The sequence below is a fragment of the Pyrgilauda ruficollis genome, unplaced genomic scaffold (genome assembly GCF_017590135.1).
Source record: "Pyrgilauda ruficollis isolate IOZ18807 unplaced genomic scaffold, ASM1759013v1 scaffold43, whole genome shotgun sequence".
Taxonomy (NCBI): Eukaryota; Metazoa; Chordata; class Aves; order Passeriformes; family Passeridae; genus Pyrgilauda; species Pyrgilauda ruficollis.
The window spans coordinates 10,735,163-10,749,506 of NW_024525823.1; the positions used below are offsets into that span (position 1 = coordinate 10,735,163).

At 37.0% G+C, this 14,344-nt stretch overlaps 1 protein-coding gene across 1 annotated transcript in view; it reads right to left on the reverse strand.

Moving 5' to 3' along the window:
• Positions 1 to 6,598, reverse strand: part of FRK (fyn related Src family tyrosine kinase) — a 46,287-nt gene extending 39,689 nt beyond the window's left edge. The window contains exon 1 of the mRNA XM_041478065.1: positions 6,171 to 6,598. Within this exon, the coding sequence (XP_041333999.1) occupies positions 6,171 to 6,598 (428 nt within the window). The remainder of the gene's footprint in view (positions 1 to 6,170) is intronic.
• Positions 6,599 to 14,344: the final 7,746 nt, after the last annotated feature.

Sequence of the window (14,344 nt, forward strand, 5' to 3'; positions counted from 1 at the left end):
TAGTACTGGCACTTGAAAAAATGTGTCATTTTACAGTTTGGTAAACCATTTACTTCTGTGTTCTGTATAGTCTTTCAATATTTAAGGAATAAGCAGAAATTAAGTCAAAGTTTGATATGTGCTTGAAGACAGGACTGGAATGCTTAACCATCATTAAAGAGGTTAAATTATTAATTTAATGGTCTTTTTGCAGTATTCCATTGTTTACATTCAAAAAAGGCACTCCCAAGACAAAAAATATCAAAACCATGATCTAGCTTAGCAATACACACCTCATCTCACAGGGCTGTATTGCAAGATCTTAAAAATATCAGTCTTATAAACTTTCTCTATATTGTATGTGTGTACACATGTATGTACACACAAAAACCAACCCCATGGATAAAGTATATCAATTGAAAGAAAAGATGAAATTTCACATATAGGCTTTTCAATGTTTTATACTAAAGGCATATTTTTGGTGATAGACATCTTTTCTACCCAAAAAAAAGAAAAAAAAAATTAAGAATTACTTTTGTACTTGGCAGGTTCCAAGAATGTGCAAACAAACTATTAGAACTTTGTGCAGTCATTTATCAATGAACAATTTTTACAAGTTCATTTCAGTACAAGGGTTAGTGGTGATATTCTGGTGGTGATATTCTGGTGGTGTCCCCAGCAGTTTGCACTGTGACAGAATAAGGAACTATGACAGCAAAAGAGAGGGAGCACACAGAAGCTGCAGTGGATTACATTTAGTTTTCTGAGGTATTCAGTAGAATCCAAGGTTTCACTTTTAAAAAATCTTCTAGACATTTTGACTGTAAATACCACTTTGAAAAAATGACCCACATGAACCAACAAAACCCCAAAAGCCTGACTTCACAGGAAGTCTAAAACAAGCCAGCCCAGTGAAAGCTGTATTGTTCTCATATAGTATCTGAAATTCAGTCAATGTATGAAATAGTTAAAGCTGAGGCAGGTAACAGAAGATGAAGCAACTATGGAGATTGACAAAAATAACCTACTAGACACTTCTGCTTTCAGACGGTTGTTTATAAAGCTCACTGTGGAATTAACTGATGAGGTTTCATTGATTAGGTCTGGGGCTCAGTTTCCACCAACTGGGAAATAACTACATAAGATGTAAGAGAGAAATATTTTTGAAACTGAAAAAAGTTTAAAGTAATTGCAATGATCTTCTTTGACCCAATCTACTAGGAATTTGTATGGAGTTGCTTCTCTCAGCACAGCAGTCTTTTATCAATAATGCTGGCATGAACGCATGGAATGAATGATGGCCAATGACACCCCGGCCTGTATCAGCAATGATGTGGCCAGCATCAGGCCAGGGCAGTGATTGTCCCTCTGTACTCAGCACTGGTGAGTCCTGTGTTCAATTTTGGACTGTTTCATTACAAGAAGGACACTGAGATCCTGAAGCATGTCCAGAGAAGGGCAGTGGAGCTGGGGAAGGGTCTGGAGCACAAGGAGGAGGAGCAGCTGAGGGAGCTGGGGTTGTTTAGTCTAAAGAAAAAAGGGCTCAGGAATGGTCTCATTGCTGTCTGTAACTACCTGGAAGGAGGTTGTTGTGAGGTGGGAGTCAGTTTCCTCCAGATAAATGACAAGAAGAGAAGAAAAGTTGTGCCAAGGAAAGGTATTGGTTATTTTAAAAAATTTCTTCATGAAAAGGATTGTCAAGCACTGGAACAAGCTTCCTGGGGAACTGGTGGAATCACTATCCCTGGAAGTGCTCAAAAGGCATGTGGATGTGGCTCTTGGGGCCAGTGGCAAACACAGTGGTGCTGGGTTAATGGTTGGACTCTTAGAGGTGTTTTTCAGCCTCAGGGATTCTATGATTTTATGATTGAAAACTGTCTTTCAATAAACAGACAACAGGTCCATCAGGATGGCAGATGAGAGCCCTCTCCAAGAACAATCTATCTTTCCTCTATCAAAACCAGAATTCACGTCACTCCAAAAGTAAGGTGTTTTCTTTTATTCTTGCTTCATTAAAATTAACTGTAGACCTGGGCTGTATTTCTTGTCCAGAACAATTTGCACTATGTCACTTTCTTGTTTAGTTTAAACAACTGGCAGTAATAAAACACGAGCAGATGAATATGTTACTATGGTTCCTGTTTGTAGTGCAGAATAACAGACACAGAAAAAGAGCACTGAGACAGGAAGGTCATACTCTGCCAAGAAGATCTATCTTTTAATTCAGATTTTGGTATTTGTCAAGTTGATCTTTCTGATCATCCTTTGTTGGATGTGCAAATTAAATTATGTGATTCTATCTCAAATAACATTTTTTGCTTTCCAAGTGTTATATGTCTAAACACATAAAGAAGAGCATTCCAGATTCATGGGATGCAGCAGATACAACCTCATTCAAACTACCTTAGAAATGAAAAATCTGTCTGGCTCATGGCTTTGACTGCTACCTGTGACACAGAAAGAAGAAAAGCACCAAGTGTTCTCACAGTTTTTAATTTATCATTAGTGTCTCTCCAGAGACACTAAACACAATTCCTTCATGATGTCTCCACCTGACAGGTTGTTTTTGGTATAAGAAGTACAGCAGGTGCTAGAAGAGCTCAGCAATGAGAAGATGCTTTACTGGTGAATATAAAAATGAAAGGCCTTTTTCCCTCGGTCTGTCCAAAACAGACTTCATTGTAGCAGGTGTGCGGTCCTTGGATGCATTTTTGGACACATGGAGCACATGTTTGGACTGAAATGATGCAGCAGACAGAAGTCAAGCCATGGATTTACCTTTTTTCCCCCTATTCACACAGATTGTTACTAATTTTATCCAAGTCATCTGCCTACAAAGAGATCACTTAAGCCAAAGGAAGGAAGAAAAATGACATTTTTTTCTTAGTAAGAAATCGTGCACAAATAAGAAGTGTTTGACTTTTGATATAATTTAGTTCTATTATATAATATAAATATACTAGCAAAATATAAAAAATGTCCCCTTCAATTGTAGCACACAACTTCTACCAACAACTTCTACCAAGAACCTTTGGTCAAAAGAGAGCAACTCAGTAAAGAAATCTCATTCTTTCTCAGTTCTGATAGCCAAGGATACATCAAAATTGCCTTTGTTGTGAATAGTGTTTATTTTTTTGTTTTTCCCAGATGAGATATTGCAAATCCTTTCTGCCCTTTCCCCCAGGCATTGATCTGCCTTATCAGCACTACTTCAGTCATATCAGACAGTCAGAGACACCCAGGAAGAAAAAAGAAGTTATCTAAAGAAGTTTCTTACTTTCCTTCTTGCTTTACTTCATTCTCTTTCTTACTCTAAGTAAACTCTAAGTAAAAAAAAAAAAAAAAAAAGCATGCCTTTCCCTCTGATAAAAGTTCACAGACAGCAAGGAGACAAGCTGGTCTACTGCAGCACTTGTTGAGAACAAGCAATGACCCAGCATTATTCTCTGCCAGAACTGACAATTCTGTGCCAGATGGACTATCTGATCTCTAACTGTCTCTATAAGAAAGACCATGTCAATATGTTGATAAAAGAGGGCGAGATAGATTTGCTTGTTAATACTCTTGAAGGTCACAGGCAAAACTGAAATGATAAGCAAAAGAAATTTGACTGCTCTGCAAGCAGCTCTCAAGCATTTATTGGCTAAACTTACTGAGTGGCCCTGTCATCTCTCACTGTAGAACCTTTCATGCTCCTCTATTCCTTTGTTTGAGTGACTTTACAGACTAGCCATGCATGCATATGAATGCAATTTTTAAAATAGTTTCTACACAAGCATGCTGAAATCAGCTGCTAAAGAATGTGATCAGTCTGGTTTTTTTCCAAGCTTCCTAAGAGTCATACCATGAATTAAGTCTGTTTCTCAGAACAGAATAGCCAGTGTTTCTTTGTCTAATGAGATGGAGATGCAATCCGGAAATAAAATTCCCGTTGTCTCTGCAGATGTACAGAAGCTAGCTGGTGCTACAAATGTGCATTCAATTAAGTCAAAGAATGTTGATCAACTGTGCCTGGCAAATATTGCAAGCATCAAACCACACTGCAAATATATGGTAAATGAGCATTTTGGCAGGTAAACACAAGATTGTGAGTCTTCCATTCTTTGTCAGTTCTGTGCTGGGACCATAAAAGACCCTGCCATACAGGATGCAATGACGCATTAGAAACTTTGCGTATTTCCACAGATGTCTATAACATGGCCATGAAAAATTCGCCAACACCTAAAGGAATTAAAACCAAACTAGAGAGATGAGAGAAGATAAACTCAGGTTGGGGTAGAGAGAATTATTTAATCTTTAAATTTTAATAAAAGAGATACTAGAACAACCTTTTTTTCTAATTGCAATCTTTAGGGACAACAAAGGGTGGCTCTTTAAACCATCATTACTCTTGTTCTTACTGTTTCACTAGGATAACTGAGGTGAAAACTACAGAGGGTGGATGAAAGGGAATTCTTGGGAGAAACAGTAGCAAGGGATTTTCCAATTTGATAAAAAGCAATAAAAATCCTCATTTTGATGATGCACAGCTCAACTGGAAATGCCTAACAAAGCAAAGAAGTCTATCTTTATTTTGGCCATGTTTGAGTTGTGATGACTCTTCTACAACATTTCTTGTAACTTAGTCTTTACTATAAAGGGAGAAAGGTATATAAAAAAAAAGTAAAAAATAATAAAATTCATTCAGTAACAAGTAAAAAAACAGAGGTACACAACAGTGCACTTTGGCAAACTTAACTTTGTATTTGAAGCTCTAGATATAGAAAAATAAGTACATTAGGAGCTGAGATGTTGTATAACTGAGAAAAATTACTTTCAAAGTATTAACAGCATGAAGAAATCTGACGACTTCTAAGAAAACTAGCTCTTGAAAGAGAGTAAAGGCCAACCTGAGCTAAATTAGAGCCTAACACCATTTATCTAGTGATTCAGAAAATGCCTTCCCTGCAGATTAATTTCTCCAGTTGGAAGAATTTTTTTGAACACGACCATTGAAAATGTTGTCTGCCTGAATACAGAAATAGAAACAGCTGGACAAACTCTGGAAATTAAGGTCTTCAGGTTAGAGATTAATCTTAGAGTTGCCCTAAAATGCCTCTAGCAAAAATCCTACAGCTGATAAAAGACTGGTATAATCATATCTGAGCCAATTTTCCTAGCCTGTGGCAGTACAGTGGGCAGATCAGGTTGAAGACGATGTTTCAGGTTCTAATGAGATTTAACTGAAAGGCTGCATCACCATCCCTCTAAAGTCAACATCCCTTCTGAGACTAATAATGAATGTTGCTTATGGCATTTCTTTACAGAGTGATAATTTTTTTTTTTCCAAAATATACCTCTGGAACTGCAGTCAGACCTATTTCAGCAAACATCGACTCTGACTTCAACACACAGAACCAACTGTGCAGCCCAGTCTGATTCAGACCTTACTCATCATTACTAGGGAGCCAAGTAACTGATTCTGTGTGATTCCTGATCTATTTCTGAATATTTCATAAGATCTGACATGCTTTGAAGGGGCAGAAGAAGATGGGATGGATCTTAATTAAACTCTGTGAAAATTTAATAACTTCATTTCTACTCTGTTGTTACATCCGCTTTTGCCCTTTGCAGTACTTGCTGCTGTTAATTTTGTCCTGAGAGCAGAGATTTGCCTCCAGAGAAGGTGCACATAGTCTAGAAGGAACCATTTGAAACTTATATGCTAGGGACTCACCCATCATTTGGAAGAAGATGAAAAGGTGTAAAGGCAGCTTGCTTTAACTGATTAACTGGTAACTTTGCAGCTGGTTAAGCTGGATACTTATTCAGGGCAGGGGTCATATACTTCTACTCTCTGGGTATTGTCTGATACACATTTACTCTTATACAAATAAAATTAATGAACCATTGCAGCAGTAACCAACTTGATCTTCCCAGGTGATTTTTAAACAACTGATTAGTGTATATCACAGAAGGAAATTATTTAAAACAAAATAAAACCCCTCCACAATCTGTCTTCAGTAATTTATTTTCCGGTGCCCATGGTGTCTTTTCCTTGCCCATGCCAACTAGTGCTACCACCTCTAGAACCACCAGAGGCTGAGTGCGGCAGGGTAATACCCAGCAAGAGAAAAGGCCGCAACCTCCTGTCTCAAACCCATTTAACATAACAGAGAAGAGTTTCATTTCACACAGCGTGGGTTACTCACGGCTCAGCTTCGATGCTCTGGTCAGCAGCAATGTAGTTGGCAGGGATGTAGCCCGTGAGCTTGCGGCCAGGACAGACTGACCACTCTGGCAGGAGGAGCTTGGCATACCACCACCCCTCATGGGATGCATTCAGCACTTCCAGCTTATCCCCAGCTCTGAAGCTCAAGTCATCCTCAGTGCGAGCGTCATAATCGAAAAGCGCCACAAATTTGCAAATGTTTGCTAGCTCCTGGCCAGGCAGTGGAGGTAAAGGTTTCTCTTTTATCTTACTCTCTATGTCCTTCTGTCCTGCTTGAGGGTCAGGTTTTATCACAGCAAGGTTGGCGAAGACTTGGCCTCCTTTGTCTTCCTGCTCACCGTTTCTCCCAAATAAGCAGGGAAGGTAAGGCTTCAAACAGGCACAGTGCTTCCGGAAGAAGTTTCCCATCTTGATACTTTGTTGCTTCCTCTGCTTCTGCTTTTCTTTTGCTTTTCCTCGTTGCAAGACCCTTAGACCAATTTTTGCACCATCCACATATTAGCTTTTTGTGGACTTCTTCTCCCCCTTCTCCTTTGGCATAAAATGAAACGACTCTTGGCACGGCTGGAAGCTCCTCTCTGGGTCCCACGGAGAGCTCATTACAGACGGCTCCCAATTAGGGAGTGAAACCTAAGCATTCAAGTGCCAGCACACGTATGGAGGGAATTTTTCACTTCCTCTTCAGAAAAAGGAAAGCAACACAACAGCTGTGCTGGGCTGAGCTCTGAGAACAACGGCAAAGTGTGAGCCTCTTCTGTTACAGCACAACAATAAAGCCAGAACATGTAAATAAGGGAGGCTTTTCAATTCCTTCTGCTCGGGACTGGTGTTTTCTTATCTCAGATGTGGTCTGGTCATATGATCAGCGGTGAATGTCTGTCTTGGCAATGATTAACCAAACTGACCTGCCTGATTCCCCAGCAGTCTGACGTGGACAGCTTGAATGAATATTTCTTTTTGCTTCCCGGTTTGCACTGGTTTCAGTTCGCAGTGGGAAGCCTTTGCTCGCCTGAGACTGGCAGACGCCCTCACCAGGAGTGCACCTGTGGCTCCTGCCCTCGCTCACACCCAGGCGCATTCCCTGCCAAGTATCCGCCCCTCAAACAAACCCTATAGGGTTTTTTTTATTTTTTTTTTATTTTTTTCAGCTGGGTTGGGCACATTTTACAAGGAAAACCAAATTCATATGGCTTACAGTAATAAAGCAGTATATTTTAAGGCATTCCTTATTCTGCATTTTAAGGAAACCAAGGCACTAGCCAAAAAGCATTTCTCTATGTGGTTGGCTGATTAAATCAACCCTGCATAAAAATAATGGCTGTCAGCTTGTAAACAATGACACTGCATTGACCAGTACATTCCCATTTCTAAAGTATCTCTAATCCAGCAAACAGACCAAGCATGGGTGTCTGGATACTGTGTGGCTGTGGCAAAGCAGGCTGAAGGGTTGGCCGTCCTATCACAGTGGTGCAATCCAAGCTTTGTAACTCCTGGAAATCACCACAGCCGGGGGGACACAGAATGATTGGAACAGGAGCAGGAAGCACAGAAGATACAGCAATAGCCTGTCTGCACACTGTGGTGGCATGTCAGTAAGAGACAAACTCTTACAGATTGGAGTCTCTTTATTGAGATCAATCAAAACTCACACATGGACTTATAATTTCCTGGTGATTAAAAAAACAGAGGCCTATATTTTTCTTTTCTTTTTTCTTCTTTCCTTTTTTTTTTTTTTTTTTTTTTATTTTACTAGAAAGAAAACACCTAAGTAACAGAAACCAAAGTCACTTGCTTTCATCATGTCTCTCATTCATTTGAGTGAGGAGACCAGTGGCAGAGGCAGTAGTATACTGACAAACTAAAGACTGTGGGACAACTAAAAGATATCACCATTGAAAGTGATAATGTTAGTATCAGGTGCATCTCCACTGAAGAGGAATGGGGAACTGCTTACACACATTTCTGCAACACTGCAAAAGAAATTAAATAAAGGAAGAAGTACCATACACATAAGTCACCACTAAACCTCATCATCTTTAGGGTCTGATTAAAAAAAGGTATGCTGATTTGGCAGATTATGATAATCTTATTTCATTTCTGAAGCACCACTGGAGATGATTTTTCACCAACGGTTATTACCACATAATAGTAAGAACACAGATATCCAAGAGATATTTGCTTTTCCTTGGTGTGAATAACACTATCCAAAGGAAAGAAAAGCCTATATTGATAAAGAAACTATCCTCATTAGTCTTGTTTAAAGAATTAATTACATTTAGTGAAATCAAAGAATATTAGAAACTACTACTAAGTAATCTCACAATTTTCAGTTTGCATATTTGATTAACTTTTCCTGTAACGGTTTTTGGTTCTGGCAACTTGGGCATTAATTTGACAAAGCTTTGCAAACTCATTTACTGCCCAGAATAGTTTCATCATGACAACAAAGCTGTTTGCATCATACAGAATCAAGCTGTACAATGCACAACCGTTTTCAGGACCAAGTCCCACCTTTACACTCAGGAACCAATATACAAACACATTAGAAATCACACTGCATTCCCTGAGACCACTCAGATAAGTATTTATAACTGTAGCTACAACAGGGCTTAAGCCTACAAATAGTTGTGCATATGACTACCTTATCTCAAAGAGCTCCAGACATTAAATTCGTCTTCTCCCTCAATCTGTGTCCCTGCTTGGCTTTAGAAGAACAGAAAGACTTTTTCTGGAAGTGATCAATAACTATAAATCAGATTCTTGTCATCCTGATCCTCAGGACCAGTTCTATGTATTAACCAAGTAGACTTTAACAAATAGCCATTAAAATCATTAATCAGATTTAAAAGACTTCTCAAAAAGACAGAAGATTGGAGTTGCTGAGAACCACTGAGCAGATTTCCCATCCTATGTGGGACAGGACAGTAACTGAGCCGTGGTGGCCACACTGCAGCAACTTCTGCAAGGGTCTTTGTTCCCATCCTGGTGACTTTATTGAGGATTCACTGCATTTTTGAAAATGAAGAAGTTCTCTTAATGGTTAAGAGACTATATAATTTTATCACAGGCAAGAAAAGAAAATTAGCATGTAATAAAAATGTTCTTGCTGGCTTTACAGAAAAAAATAAAATCTGATAAATCCCATAATCCTGATTTTCATATTCACAATTTGGAACAAATGAGGGTAATCATATATATTCAGGAGCTTTTCAAGATAAACTGCTGTCCAAGTCCTCTGCATTTGTATTACATATAATTTAATAGAATAATCTTTGCATTACCTGTTCCTTGGCTAAACATTTCTTTTGCCTTGGTTCCCACTATATTCTCACTTTTTTTGCAAAATGAGACCAAAGAGTTCTGCATTGCTCTTTGGCCTTCTGTATCTTTATTTAATTTCTTTACAAGTCTGAATATCAGAGCAGAAATTGTTCAAAACAATAAGCCACTGGAGGCAGAGTGACTGCAAAAGACTTAATCAGAGATATTGAATAATTTTATTGGCAAAAGTGCTTTAAGAAGAATGCAAGGGTCTCACCTCCTTCATGTAGCCAGCACTAGCTAGCAAAAAAGATGAATTTATTATAACCAGAATGGCACATTTACAGTATGAATACTGAAATTTAGTATTCTGGTCCATATATTACAATATTGTAAGTAATTTCTTAAAATATGCAACACCTTGAAACAAAGATTGATCATTTAAAAGCTGTGTCTGACAGGACTATGCAAACTTAGGCTTTAGAAAATAGAGCAAATCTATTCAATCAAGCAGTACCTTCCCCCATCATGCTAGGTAATTTCCCATTGCTTTTAATGTATATTTCCTTGCTCCATAAAGAAAAGAGTGTACACTGACGCTATAGGTTTGAGGATGACAGATATCTGAAGTTATTTTTACATTCTATACATTGCCTATAAAGTCCAGTATAAGTAAGACTCTTGCAAGGAGCTTTGCACCTGCTTAAGCAATTAATTTGAAGTTCTCTAAATCCATTAAATCAAATTCTAATTAACTTAGAGTCAATATCCCTCTAGGCCTTATTCTACAAAACAATCCCATTTAAACGTGGTGGTGAAACATATTTTTCTTAGTTGACTGAATGGACAGAAGAATAATGTGCTAACATTACATCCTTTGGTAAACTTAGTACAAAACTAATCTGCAACACTGACATTAATTGATCTTAGAATCAGGTCCTGCTCTGCATGAATTAGGTATCAGGCTTAATATACAACTTAAGTTGTATAAAATAAGTACAGATAAGATTTGAATCCACAATATTTCAAAAGCTTTGTTTTGATAGAAGTTCTATTTTTGCTACATGCCTTCAAAAATTATTTTGTATGAGTTTGAATTACAGATATTTCCATCAATTATTGGTTTGTATGTGCTCTGTATGGAACTATTGGCATGAATACATAAAATTTATGAGTTTCAGAAAAAATGAACCCTCCTTCAACACACAAATATGCTGGTTCATATTTCAGAGACAAGGAGCGCACATTACTGAGACTCAGTCTTCAGTACTGATGATACATGGTGTTTGAAACCATTCCCCTACGTCATGCAGAGAAGAATTGTAGTCTGAACAGTTCTGCTGGGAAAAAAGGAATATTCCAAGGCAATATCTATCAACAGTTTTTTAATGAAATATAAGTCAGTTGAAATTGGAAATTGAAAAAGACAGTGGTTTTACTTAATGAGATCACAACAGAAACAAACATTTTCATTCATAATTGTGTTGAATTCTGTAAAAGGAAATAAAAAACTCCATATAAGGAAATGAGAAATTAAGGTATAAAATACAAGAATTATAATTAAATAATCTATGATGCCTGTTGCATCACTTTCCATACAGTATAATCTTTTTCAAGACAGAAGCTATACTGCTGTATTTAATGTATGCTAGTTTAAATATTTAACTTTATTACTTTTCTTATAAAAACTTCATAATGCATTATGATAAAGCAAGTCAAACTTTTCAGCAAAGTAAAATATTCAAATAATGTCATCTTTAAAGAAGTTAGCAGAAAACCAAAAGCATATTGCTTTAAATCTGTTCTTGGGGAATAATTTAAATGACTATTTTAAAGTTGTGTAGTTTTTTTAAGGTAACAAACTGAAATAAAGCACAGTGATTTTTTTTATTACAGCTGTCTTTTCAGCTGTATTTCTTTCCATTTGCACATTAAAATGGAACACATTACTACCACTTTGTAGCTTTTTTATATTCCTTTTAATCAGCACTTCCATTTTGTTTCTCTAATTTGCAAATTGCCTTTTTTTTCAGTGAAAATAAATTATGTGCGTAATTTTACTCTTGGCAAAATTGTTTACTCTTATTGATTAATCACTTTCCTGGTTTTGTCTATTATCTTGAACCATAAATCCACAAAGACGTAGAGTTACATTTGATTCTGCATTTTCCAACTTGAAATCTTCTTGCATTTGTAATGAGAAAACTCTGGCTATTTATTTCCAAAAGGCTGATCCAGTAATCCATCTCCACCCTAGAAAAACATTAAAAGTGTACTTTCAAGTGCTTTGGTGATGAGGGTTGCTTATTTATTAGATGAATTTGAGCCTGAAACACACTACATCTGACAACAAAATAACAGAGAGGAATAAGGTTCTGTCAAGGATTGACAGAATAGAGACTTCCTCTATTTGTTCAAACAAACAGATCCCACTTTGCTCAAATTTAATGTGAGTTTTGCCATTATCTGCAATGGGACCAGACCTCAACCATTATTTTTCATTTCATTGTACATTATTCTAAATGATATACAGCCCACAGTGTTAGAAATTGTAACTTAATTTGCTTTCTATGAAGCAGCCTCTCTGAATAAAACCAAAGAGCTCTATCTCTCTAAGGCATGAAAAACACTTCCAATAAAATTTATCTCTGTGTGGGAAAAATATGGCAAGTGGATGACAAAGAATTATCAGCAAACATGACTTTGCCATTCTTTTAAGAAAATGTATTCCAAAGCTGACCCTCCTATGAATAGTTTTTAAATTTAGAATGTGCATTTATTTATGAAGATTTTATGATGGGTCAAGATCGTTTCTCACATAACTCTATTAAAGTCTGCATGTTAAAACATAGATGACTTGTGAACATGATTTACCATTTATATCTGAAGTTGGAATCGCATCAAAAGAAGTAGAGAAGTCCAAAGAGAGATGGATGTAAAGGAGCAGCGTATCAAAGTACTGTATTCATTGTTTCACCTGTGAGTGAAAGTGCTTGGGGTTCTTTTTCCAAAACTAAAACCAGCACTCTCTCCTGAGCTTCACTGTACCTCAAAAAAGCAGCACCTCACAGGGAGCTGAAAGTTACTATTAGAATATATAGATGCACCATATAAAGGAACACATTAATTACTTTAGATTACTGAAATACGGCATGCAAAACAGTAGAAAAACTTGCTGTTAATTTTAGAATAGAATAGAACAGAACAGAGCAGAACAGAACAGTTCCACTGGAGGTGACTTGTAATGATCATCTGCCTGACCACTTCAGGACTGGCCAAAATTTAAAGCATGTTTTAAAGGACAATGCCTAAACACTTCTTAAACACTGACAGGCTACTGGATCTCAGGGACAAGAGATCAGCATCTCCCTCTCTCATCCATCTTACTTTTATTCTCCCTGCTAGATCATATTTAAACAAAACTCATTTCCATGAACTGTGCATACATTATGATTTTATATATCTAAAATCTTTCTGTTGGAAAAAGACTGGTTCTGTAATCATGTTCTATGACTATATGAATCCAGTGCATGGTCCACTCACCTTCCTGACTCAGTGTCCCTCTCTCTTCTATGTTTTCTAGATAGTTTCTACTTCCTGTTCTCTTTCTGATGTATTTGGCTTTCACAGTGAGATGCTGTATAAAGAACATTACCCAAAAGACACTCTTCATAAGCCAGAGGAAAAGGAATTGAAAGTGCCCCACAGCAACCTCAGGATGTGCACTTATATATTCCCTATGAAAAGAAAAGGATAGGCAGAAATAAAGCTATAAAGCTGGGATATACTTCAAAATTATGTTAGGAAGTAGCAGACAGGTATGTGTTAAACTCTGGAAACTAAAATCTTAAACACCATAGTTTAGCCATGGCCAAGGGCAAAACTGATTTAAAAAACATTATCTTATCTCCATCTTCAGATGCATGGGTACAATCTGAGGGTCAACAAATATCAATATTTAGATTACTAATTTCTATATTTGATCCAGCATAAAAGGTCCTAAAATCATGTTTATGTTACTGATAAGAAGCGACAAGATAGTGGTTTAACTGATAGTGGGACTACCTTTTTACACTTGGTTCATGTATCATTGTTTTAAATCAGTTTTTGACTTATATTTAGAATAGTTTTACTGTAAAAGTAAAAATGCAGTATATGAATTTATTTCTTTACTGTGTTTCAGCATCAGTCTGATCTGTTTCTGTGTGTTTGAAATTGGAAGTTTCACAAACTGAAGAAACCTGTCTTGCAAAGATGTATCTTCTTTCTGTTCTTCCTTTTGTTTCAGTATTCTTCTCTCTCTAGAGATGTAGAAAATTTCTGTATAGTTTCCTGCCTCCTGTTTTCTTTCTGCATGTCTTTCACAGATGTATAATGAGATGCTGTACAAAAAACATTACCTGACATGAAAGACTTGATATTTGTAAACACAGGGAAAGGGGATAGGAAGCCAGCAGCTTTGGTGATACTCACTTTCAGTAAGGACTTCTGATGAAGAATTCTGTCACCTTCTTTCTCTGAATTTTTTTTTCCCAAATTCATATTCCTTTGTCTTTGCTTCCACAGCTTTAAACCTTATCATAATTGCCCCTCTCCCTATCAAGAACATGAAGGTAGCTAAATGCAGACATATGGTTTTCCTAAAAACAGAAGAGGTTTCTCTGACCTGCTTCACAAACATACATAGAAACAGAGTACAGATATTTAAACAGTTATATCAGCATGATGGACTTTTCTTGATGCTTAGTATACATTCCTCTACAACACCTCCTTATCAAAATGCAGTGCACTTTTTTTTATCCTTCCATCAGACCACTACTAGACATCTTCTAGAAGCAGAACAGTAAACATCAAATGCAATTTATATTCAAAATAAGCTCTTGTATTTTAGAT